Source organism: Habropoda laboriosa, unplaced genomic scaffold, assembly GCF_001263275.1.
Source record: "Habropoda laboriosa isolate 0110345459 unplaced genomic scaffold, ASM126327v1 scaffold309, whole genome shotgun sequence".
In the NCBI taxonomy this organism is placed as follows: domain Eukaryota; kingdom Metazoa; phylum Arthropoda; class Insecta; order Hymenoptera; family Apidae; genus Habropoda; species Habropoda laboriosa.
In genome coordinates, this window is record NW_017100481.1 from 485,710 (window position 1) to 496,665 (window position 10,956).

Consider the following 10,956-nt stretch of genomic DNA (forward strand, 5'->3'; position numbering starts at 1 on the left):
TCGATAAGGATAACGATTTGTTTTTCTGTTGATTTTTTGCCGATCGAATTGTTGTAACGAGAAAAGAAAGGCCCTCGGATCGTCGAGGAATTTATCGAACGTACAGCGTTCTTACTTCCGAAGCTCGGCCTCAGTCTATGTTTAGGCCGTTCGTACTGTCTACATCCTTCGCGTTAACATTCTTTTCTTGTTTTTCTCACATTCGAGTTTGGAGGCTTTTTAAATAGCTCATGCAGCACGCAAGTTCGAAGTGACGACGAACAGTTTTCCTCTCGGCAACGATATTACACCGAACAACGTCATTTTTTTCTCATTTTGTTACCGAAAGCATCGCTATGTACAGACTACGAGAGAAAACGAGAGAAGGAAAAAAAAAAAGGAAAAAGGACAAGGAAGAGAGAGTGAAAAAAGAACACCGTTACACTGTGAGTTCGTTTAGCCTCGAAGCGGATCGATCCCCGCGCTCGGTTTTTCGTTCAACGAAAATTGTGTCCCACGTTCGTGATCATCGTTCCCCCGGATGTTGCAGCTATTTACACGCGACGATCACAACTCGCATCTCTCTTCTTCTTTTTTTTTTTCTTTTTTTCCGGATTTTTCTCTTTCTCTCGACCTTCAGAAATTGCACTCGTCCGCTCGTGTGTTGCGATCTATCCCCCAACGACGCACCGTCGTCAGCTAGAAAAATCTTTCTTCTATACATCGGATACAACGAGCGTTCTTCTTCCTTCTCTTTAAAAGAACTCCTTTAAAACGTTTTTAGAAAACGTTCCTCCCGTTTAATAATTCAGTCACTTGGCAACAGAAACAAAGTTCTACGCGAACTTCGGCAACGTCATCTCTTCACGGTGAAAAAAAGTTCATGTGATTTACATCATTCAAGATTCTATCCGTGAATAATTATTATTTCTCCTGTATTTCGTTCGAGCTTCGAGCGCGCTTCGACCTCTCGATTATACTTTTCCACACGTAATCACTCTCTCTCTCTTTTTCACAAGACTTCGAAGCGTTTCTCGAAAAATTGCTGCTCGTCGCTGCTGATTTTCCTCGATACCAAAGATCGATTTTCCTCTGATTCCACCGAAATGATCTCCGTCGATTCCTCGTCCTTGTCGTATCACGCCGGCGAGAAAGGTCTGTGAATCTGCGGTGGTTTCGGATTCGGCGGAGGTGTCGCGACCCTTATCAATCCCTGGCCTTGAGACTGACCCTGAGGAGTCTGCTGACTGGATGGAGGACTGCCTCGCGAGGAAGGCGTGTGCGGGCTTGGTACAGCAACCCTTAGCGGACCCGTCACAGACAGGTTCGTCGCCATTAATGGCGGGCTGTGTGCTTCCGATAGGCTGTCCGACAGACGCGAGATCCCTCCGTCGGAAAGTCGCGAGGCTTCTGATATCCTCGACATTCCTTCCGGCAGTTGATGCTGAACGTGCGGATGATGGAGCAAACCTTCGTGCGGGTGCAACCTCGGTGGTGGTAGTCCTAGAGGATCTGGCAGTCTGGAAGGGAAAAGTGCAATTTGAAAATGGAAGTTTCTTTCTTTTTTTTTTTAGGAGTTATTTTTTGGGGGTTTTATATAAATGTGTGATTTGTTGTCTTATTTATATTTTTTTTATAGTTGGCGAATAAAATTAGTGCAAAGGTGATTTTACGTTAATCGGCAAAGTGGTTTTCTTTTCTTCTGGAAAATTGAATTTTGGCAATTTTGCAGAGCTATCGTTGGAACGACGATATTAATTCTTTGGGTTTAGAATAGAGAGATTGGAAAGTTTCGTTATCTTCTGAGAAATTCAGTTTTTGCAGTTGAATTGATTTATCGTTGAAACGACGATATTAACCCTTTGGGTTTAGAATAGAGAGATTGGAAAGTCTTATTATCTTCTGAACAATTGAATTTTTGCAGATTTATCATTGGGAGGACGATATCAACTCTTTGGCTTTAGAATAGAGAGATTGGAAAGTCTTATTATCTTCTGAAAAATTCAATTTTTGCAGTTTAATTGATTTATCGTTGGAAATACGGTATTAACCCTTTCGGTTTAGAACAGAGAGATTGGAAAGTGTTATCACTATAGTCGTGTATAGTTAGATGTTCAGCAGTGAATTTTAACACATTCGAATAAGTATATTAATTTTTGTATCATTTATATTCTAAGAAATTTTGTTTCTTAATAATTGTTCCACTAATACGATCTAAAATTTTATCTTATTAATTTTCGCAACGGAAAATTTTCGCGTTCTTCACACGTATAATTAGCGAGCACGGTATTAATCACTTGCTATCGAGAGATCCTTATTTCATTACCAATATCTTTTTACAATCCTTACGGACAGCACACAGATGCGATTAACCCTTTCGCTACGACCGTCTCTGTCGACAAACAGAGACGTGTGCATTACGCAGCTGCGCTGCTATATACTTTTGTCCGTTTACATACTAAATAATCTAATTTAACATCCAAACATAAATAAAAAAAATTTTATTTTCACGATACAAAAACACCTGCTTAATCAACAAATTTTCCAAAATGTCGTACGAGACGGTATTTGCACGTAGTACGGCAGTTACTATTCCACAACGAATGGCTACGGTAAAATGCGACAATACACCGAGATAGATCAGTTCGTAACGAGAAACTGTACTCGTTCGTAATAGCGAAAGGGTTAAAAATTGGGGAAAATTCAAGTTCTCGTTTCTCGTGGAGGGAAAGTGTAAGAAACTACTACGGAGTTATTCCTCTAATATCCATCGAACGTAAGTACGACAAAGGAGGAGGTTTTTAAAATCTACTCACCTCGATCCAAGATCACCTCTGGGCCCCACAGCTTGGAACGGGCTCGTTTCCGTCAGCCTGAAGATTCCACCGCCCGAGATGTTCGGATGATTGTGTTGCGGGCTGTGCGGTCCAAACCGGAAGCCCGTCGGCGGGAATTTGAAGGCCGTCGCGTGGTTGAATCGAAACTGCGATTGCGAAGGATCGAAGCGGAAATTTAAGGACGGTGGAGGTAGAGGTCCAAGGGGCCCGAGAGGAACAGGAGATGGTTGATGAGTTGGCGGAGGCGAGGAACTCGGTGACGGTGGCGATGTTCCGCCTAGCGAGATATCAGAGTCCTCCGAATCGCTGCCGCCTGGCCCGGGACTCAGGGCGCGGCGTGTATTCCCGTTTCCTGTGCCGGATTGCTGTTGCATTCTGAAACATAACGCAATAGGAGGAACGTTAATTTTTTTGCCTATTGTAAAGGTTGCGTTAATTGTAAATTTTGCGAAATTTACTATTAAATAGTTTATTTGAGTGTACGAACACCCGTTATAGTACGTGATATATGTTACAAATGGAAGGGTTAAAAAGAAAAAATTAAAGAAAGCGAGAAGAATGAGAATTGATAGGATGCTGGAAGAGAAATCAGAAGAATTGAATAAGGAGAATAGTAACAATGTAAAATCAGAAGAATTAAATAAGGGGAATGAAGAAAAGACTGTAACGAAGTTTTTTTTTCTATCGCAAATGTAGCTAAATGATGAACTTAACACAGAGGAGTTACTTGAGAAAGAGAAGAAATTTTTCGTAGAATTCTCTCCAAGTCTTCCACAAATTTCAAAATCATCCACTACACTGTCCATAATTAACATTTATCTAATTTAATTAACTAATCAACGCACTTTTTTATTTCACCAAAAATCTATTAAACCCACTGTTTAGGCCGCATATTTATGCATTGTGATCCATAAATGCTATGTGATCCAATTTGTGTTTTACAGTGTTTCTTGTGTAAACCATTTGTAAGTTTTTACTAATGGGATCACACTTTTATTTTTACAATTTGCGCCTTAGGTAACGTGTTTCAAGACTTTTTCTCTGACTTCATCGGTGCATTTCACACTCTCGTGTAATTAACTCTCTTCTCCTCGCGATTTTAAACGAGGTTGCCCGTTCATTGTTAAATAAACAAAGACGATTTTCGTCGTTCCTTCGAGGATCGGTTACTCGAGCATGCATCTCCCGTCGAAGGGTCAACTAGCCGAGGTCGCGGCTGTTCATTGGTGTAACAAGTCGGCCGGAGCACTGTCGCAGAGAGGAATTGTACGCGTAGGCGAGTAGGATCGCGATGAGAATTTCCAATTCGTTCCCTAGTCGCGAGGACTAGCTGAACGTGGATTGTACACACACGCGGCACTGAAAACACTTTGTTTCCAGTCATCGCCGCGGAGCGGTTATAATTAATGAGCGGGCTCATCCTTCCCAGGTGAGCAAGGATTCACGGGAGAGTAACGACGATTCCCGGCGACGACGGTTCGTACAAAAGGAGGATCCACCTCATTACTCGAGAGATCACGGATAGATACAGAAACGCCTCGCGAACTTCTCACGCGACTCATCCTCTCGCGGTCAGAGATAAATGACGAACGGTCGTGGCGCGATCGGAACGGATGTCCCGACTTGTCGACAGGAAAGTATTATTCACCACGCCACCCACGAGCGACTTTCAAACACGTCGTGCAAGGACATTCGTCGAGAATTATAATTTTTCCTTGGATTTCTTCTTCGTTCCAAGATCCGTAGGAATATATCGAATGGAGAGAAAGAAGAGAAGAGGAGAGAAGAGAATGAAAAATGCAAACACCTGGGGGGGAACTTGGGTGAAAATAATTTTTCTCTTCGCCGTAATCGTATAAGAGGAGAGAGGAAAAACACACGGTGAAGAAAGAAGAATCGCACTGGTAAGAAGTGAAAGAAACGTTTCCTCTCTCGATCGAGTATTAAGAGAAAGGAGAATCATTCGCTAGTCTGCCAGAGACAATGAGATGTTGTGGTCGCCTTAAAAGCCTCTTCGCTCCAGATCGATTCAACGCCTCGGCTCCTCAGATACTCCCGTATTTTCTTTGCTAATCGAGTTTCGAGCCCACACTGTTACCACGGTAACACCTCGAGTGATTTCGAACAGGTTCGCCGCCCGCTTGAACGAGAATCGCCCGATGCTTCCTCATCCTCCAAAAGGAGGAGGAGATCGCTAGAAGCCGCGAAGCTGATTCACCCTCCTGTTCAGTTTTCGTGCGTGTCTCGCGGCACACTTTCATAGGATACTCTTATTCCGTATCAATTTTTATTTTATTTCAATCTTCCGAGAGAGGAGTATTCAACTGTTAAATGTTTACTGTGGACAGCTTGTGATTAGTATTACTGCGAATACAACTATTTGCATATTGCACACTAGGGCTGTTACGAAAATCCGAATTATTCGGATTATTCAAATTTTACGAATAAAGAGTTCGTATTCGAAACTATTCAAATTATTCAAATAGTTCCACTATACAAAGTTTCATAATTCTAATTACTCGAATTGTCCAAATAAAGAATTCGCATTCGAAATTATCCAAATTATTCAAATAGTTCGACTATTCAAAGTTTCATAACTCGGGTTATCCGAATTATTCGGATTATTCAAATTTTCCGAATAAAGAGTTCGTATTCGAAATTATTCAAATTATTCAAATAGTTCCACTATACAAAGTTTCATAATTCTAATTACTCGAATTGTCCAAATAAAGAATTCGCATTCGAAATTATCCAAATTATTCAAATAGTTCCACTATACACAGTTTCGTAATTCTAATTATTCAAATTTTCCAAATAAAGAATTCGTATTCGAAATTATCCAAATTATCCAAATAGTTCGATTATGCAAAGTTTCATAATTCGGATTATTCAAATTTTCCGAATAAAGAATTCGTATTCGAAATTATCCAAATTATTCAAATAGTTCCACTATACAAAGTTTCATAATTCTAATTACTCGAATTGTCCAAATAAAGAATTCGTATTCGAAATTATCCAAATTATCCAAATAGTTCGATTATGCAAAGTTTCATAATTCGGATTATCAGAATTACTCAGATTGTCCAAATAAAGAATTCATACTCAAAATTATCCAAATGATTCCAAGAGTTGAACAATTCAAAGTTTCACAGCTCCTCTGCATACCTTAAGCAGAATTGACGAATCACATTAACCCTTTCGCTGCGACAAATTTTGGCAGATAACGCGTATGGCAGACGATAGTTATTCAACCACGGTCGTAAAATCTTTTATTTCGCCCGTACCGTTTAAGAATTTCTTTTATTAAATGAAACTAGAAATTCGCAAAAAATAAAATTAAGGATTAAATCAAAGTGGAAGTGCAGCAAAAGTCTCCAATAGTACAATGCGATCAAATTTTCAGGCCTCAACAGCAACGAAAGGATTACACCAAAGCTACATTTGTACACCTTTTTCATTCCATAAAAATAAACCAGATAGATAAAACGTTTCTATTCATTTCACCAAAAATAGAAAGAAAAGAAAAAACCATTCACGATCTATCACGATGTAATCGTACTTCCTCTTTTAGCCCCTTGCCACGCGAACTTCTATAAATTCGACATTTCCCCTCCACTCGCTGTAAATAGAAATATATAACGAGACGTCAATTTCCCTGACGAAGGTATGAAAGCGATTTATTCGATTCCAAGGAACGTGGGCATAGAATAAGAACGTAAGGGCGGTAGCCGTGACGCGATTCGAGCAGAGGCCACTCTCACGTGGACCTGTCTGAAACGCGTTGGACACGGTAATCGAACCCGTACCTCCCCTTCCACCACCCTTTCCATCCTTCTTCGTCTTACAACACACACACACACACACACACGTGTACTCTCTGTGGTTCCTTTTTTCAACGTGTCTCGCATCAACGGGACACTCGACGCGTTTTAATTATGCCTCAAGACCGCTCCTCTTTGTCTTGGCCCTTTCACGAGACACCCGCACGAGCGGCGCGACTTATTATGTGCCAGCCTCTCCCGTTTTGTTCCACTTAGTGCTCGTCCACCGATCGTTGTCCCTATTCAAAGCGTCTTAATGTCGTGGCATTAAAGTGCGGAGGCTCGAGCTTACGGTGTCAATTTTTCACCGTGAATACACCGCGGGACCGGCATTAATTCGTCTGATTCTTTGCGCGGCCGAAACTACTCGCTCTGATCAACGATTTCTGCCTCGACAAATGTTCCTTGCGTTCCTTTTTCCTTTTCTTTTTCGTTTCGTATAGGTAGTTTATGGGGACGGTCGTCTGTATGATACGAATTAGAGAAATCTGACGAATGTGTCGCGGAGAAATTGGAGTGTCTAAGTTTGATTAGTACAGAATGATGGCTTATAGGGAATATTCTGAAGTGATGATTATCGATTTTGTTGAAATTTTGGTGTTTGGTAGTATTCCAAATTTTTATCGGCAATCGTGTATATCGAAGGGGTGAAAATTACCTCTTTTTTAAATTTATATTTATCAATGTTTTTTTGTTGAAAAATACAAAATTCGTCAATTTACACTGTTCCTCTAATCATTTTCGAGATATCAGACTAAATAATTTACTACCTCCAACTTCGAGGGTGATTTTCATTCCTTCACTGTGGTCGATTACCGATACAAAAAAACACGTGTCGAATATTTTTTCCAGAACTACTATATACCAAAGTTTCACGAAAATCGGTGATTGTCACTTGCAAATATATATTTACTACCTCCAACTTTTAGGGCGATCTTCACCCCTTCACTGTGGACGATTGCCGACATAAAAAAACACGTGTCGAATATTTTTCTGAGCATTACTACACACCAAAGTTTCATCAAAATTGGCGATCATCGCTTAGAGATGTTCCCCTGCGCCCAGCCTAAATCTACTTTTTCACGTGAAAAACGAGCGACGCGAAGGAATTTCGACACCGGTGTCCCATTTCGAAACGCAAATTCCGTACGAATAATTACGAAAGCAAGAAAAATCAGCGGAGCGGTATAAGCCGCGTATCAAACCGTGCCTCTCGTCCAAGTTGTTTCCGCGGTTAACGAGGGATATCGGCGGTGTTCACGGTTCGTCCGCTCGTTAAACTCAACGAGCCCGCGATGAAAAAGGGCCACGGCGCGGTTCCAGACGAATTTCCAACGAGCTACAGCCTTTCTTTCTTTCCTTTTCCTTCCTTTTTTCCCTCTTTCTCTCTCTTCATCGCCGGTTAATATATTCGCCGGCGCGTGCACGCGTACCGACCAGGGTGTGCGTATCCGCGTGGCGAATCGTGCAGACCGCGTCGAAAACAGAGAGAAACGAGGCCTATCACAGGTGACGCGGTAAGTTTTCGGTGCCGTGTGGGCATGATTAAAAAAGAAATTCATCAGCGGTTCTCGTGGTCGTCGTCCGAGGAGGGAAAGTATCAGGTGCAGCGTGAGGAAGCCGCGCGATGAGGATGCGCCCCGCCGTTAAGTATTTACGCCGCATGACGAGTCACTTTTGTAATCCCCCTCCGTGTATGTTGTAAAGTATTATGCACGCGGACGGCGACGAGGGCTCAAACCGTGACGGAAGCTACTGTAATTACGCGCAAGATGGTCGTCCTTGCGATGGTGGTGGTGGTGGAGGAAGGCCCCGTCGTCGATTGATCTCCGATCGAGAAACTACGGTGAAAGGATCCAGCGATTTTCGTGCCGCCACTGACAGCCTCTTTAAAAAGTGATTCGATCGTTTCGAGCCCACTTGAAACCAACGATACGATGTTTGTATATATACGTTAGACGATGGTCGTAGGCGACAGGAAAGAAACTTCTTCGATGATTTTTGTATTTTTTCTTAGACCTTTCACGCTTGGCGAGAGTTGTGTATACTTCTGATACGGAGTAATACGATTTCCGGTTTGCTTCCTTGTTTCGCGATGTTCGGTAGGAAATGAACATTGTGGAAATTGAAACGGAGCTGGTTTCGACGAAGAACTTCTATCGAAACAATTAATGTATATACTAAAGTATTCCGTTCATTTTTATACGCTACTTTTGTATAAAAATAAAACTGTACCTTATGAGTTTCTTATGCTGTTCAGTTTAGTTCCTTGTTCTGTAACGTGTAGAAAGGTTCAATCGCTGAATTGTACGTTAGAAATTAACACTTTGCAGATTAAAATAGATCACGTTTTAAGTAAGAACTTCCACTAAAAGACGAATATACAAAAGTACTCCTTCCACTTTCACACAAAAATAAAGCTACACCATATTCCTCTATTCACTTCAGTATCTTCTTCCGTAACGTTCAGAAGAAAAAAATCAATCACCGAAACCACACCTTAAAAGTTACCACTCTTCACACTGCAATTTCTCACATATCGGCCAATGTTGGATTCCGGGTGATGGAACGTGTGCGACACTTTTTAAAATCTTAAGTCGCCGCTTTCGAGGTTGTTATATTTACAGGGATTGGAATCTAGGGGGTTCTAGAGTTCTTGGGTTCTAGGTGACCAAGAACTAAACTGCAAAATATTTGGAAGAAATGATTTTCTTCCGAGTTTACCGAAGATACTAACGGCGAGCGGCTGGCATCCATGAGTCACGTCGGTAGGTTGGTATCCAACGCCAAAAACATTCCCAAAGAGCCAAGTAAATAGGTATCCAAAAATATTCCCCGCACTCTCGTACCCCACAGTCGCACAAACCAAAAACTGCACCGCGTCCAGAAAAGGCGCACCCCTTCGAAATTCTCAGTCGCCTCTCTCTCTCTCCAAACTAGTTTCTACGATTCTCTCGAATACAACAAAGCAAGAAAGAGAGAGAGAAAGAGAAACGAAAAAAAAAAAAAGAAAAAAGAGAACGATCAATTTCAACCTGATATCAGAATCGGATCTATCCTCGACTCTGCTAGACTGACGGGGGATATCATTTTAACAGAATCTACCCCCGTGTCGGAACACACCGTAGATTTTCATGCCGCGTTACGGGAGACCATCCCCGTGTCCCCCTTCCTCCCGACCCTCCCCTGGCTACCCCTCGATTTAGACCAACCCCGTGCCATGCTAAATACCCGGTGCACACAATGGTGGAACATATCATTCGAAAATCTGAGCTATACGAAGGCCTCTCTCTCTACAAAAGGTAACTGGATACCGGGACGAGGAGGAGACGGCATGTGAACAGAGGGCCCGCGATTTCAAGCAACCCTCCCCCCCCCCCCCCTTCTACCCCCCTCGTCGTCGTTTCACCGCTTTTTTTCGTCTCTAGCTCATTTTTAATAGCCGCTAATAGAGACGTTAAAACGATACGGGCCCTCTCCGACCGACTCTCGGTCCCGATGCTCAGTTCTTTCTTCGCTCACAGCCCAGTCCCTCCCTCTCTGTCCTTTTCTCTCTTCAACCCTCGTGGTATTGAATCCTGGGTACGGTATGTTTGTCTTAAAAAACCGCCTTCAACCCTCTTTCTCTCTCCTTCTCTTCTGTTAGTTGTGTTACACATGCTCAGATCGATTAGATAAGATTAAACAGAATGTTGGAAAGCGAGTAGGCAGACTTGGTCGGAGTGTTCATCGTGAAATGAATCATCGGCGTGGAGTGTGATTTGTTTGGCCGTTCGACGAGTTGCATATGTACGCACGTGTGTATGTATGTACATAGGCGAAAGGAAACGACGTGTTGCACGTGGAAGAAGAAGCAGCGTGACGAATCGTGGCATCCGCGCTTTCGCGAAATTTCAACCACGACGGAGAGTTCCACACCGTGCTGATGATGTATCTGGGAATAAAGCAAACGGGAAGGTGGTGGTAGTGGCAGCTCTCGTTCACAGGTAGCCCATGATTTTGCAGTATTTTAATCCGGGCCAGGATCGGGGGAAGAGAGTCCTCTCTCGCGCGAGTTCGCCGCAACATGATGGCGTCTCTCGAAAGAGCGAACCGAGTCGAAAATCGGTCGAAAACTGTCTGGTTCGGGTGGTTCGAGTTCGCGCGACACGAAGAAGAAAACGTTTCTTCGTCTCCTCTCTTTCCTGTCACCCTACGCCGGACTCGACGGGCAAATGTTTGTCCGCGAACAAAGAGTAGTATCCAGTGGGCGCGCGGCTTCGTTCCGTCGTCCATCCGGCCCCCCGAAATCTCGATCTGTTTGACGAGATTTTTAAGCC

At 42.7% G+C, this 10,956-nt stretch overlaps 1 protein-coding gene across 1 annotated transcript in view; it reads right to left on the reverse strand.

The window, feature by feature from the left end:
* Window positions 1–1,117: 1,117 nt before the first annotated feature.
* The window catches only part of LOC108576035 (homeobox protein SIX3-like), a 60,822-nt gene continuing 50,983 nt past the window's right edge, over window positions 1,118–10,956 (reverse strand). Inside the window, exons 2-3 of the mRNA XM_017938978.1 lie at window positions 2,796–3,191; window positions 1,118–1,499 (exon numbers count right to left, since the gene is read on the reverse strand). Coding sequence (XP_017794467.1) covers window positions 1,118–1,499; window positions 2,796–3,191 — 778 coding nt within the window. The remainder of the gene's footprint in view (window positions 1,500–2,795; window positions 3,192–10,956) is intronic.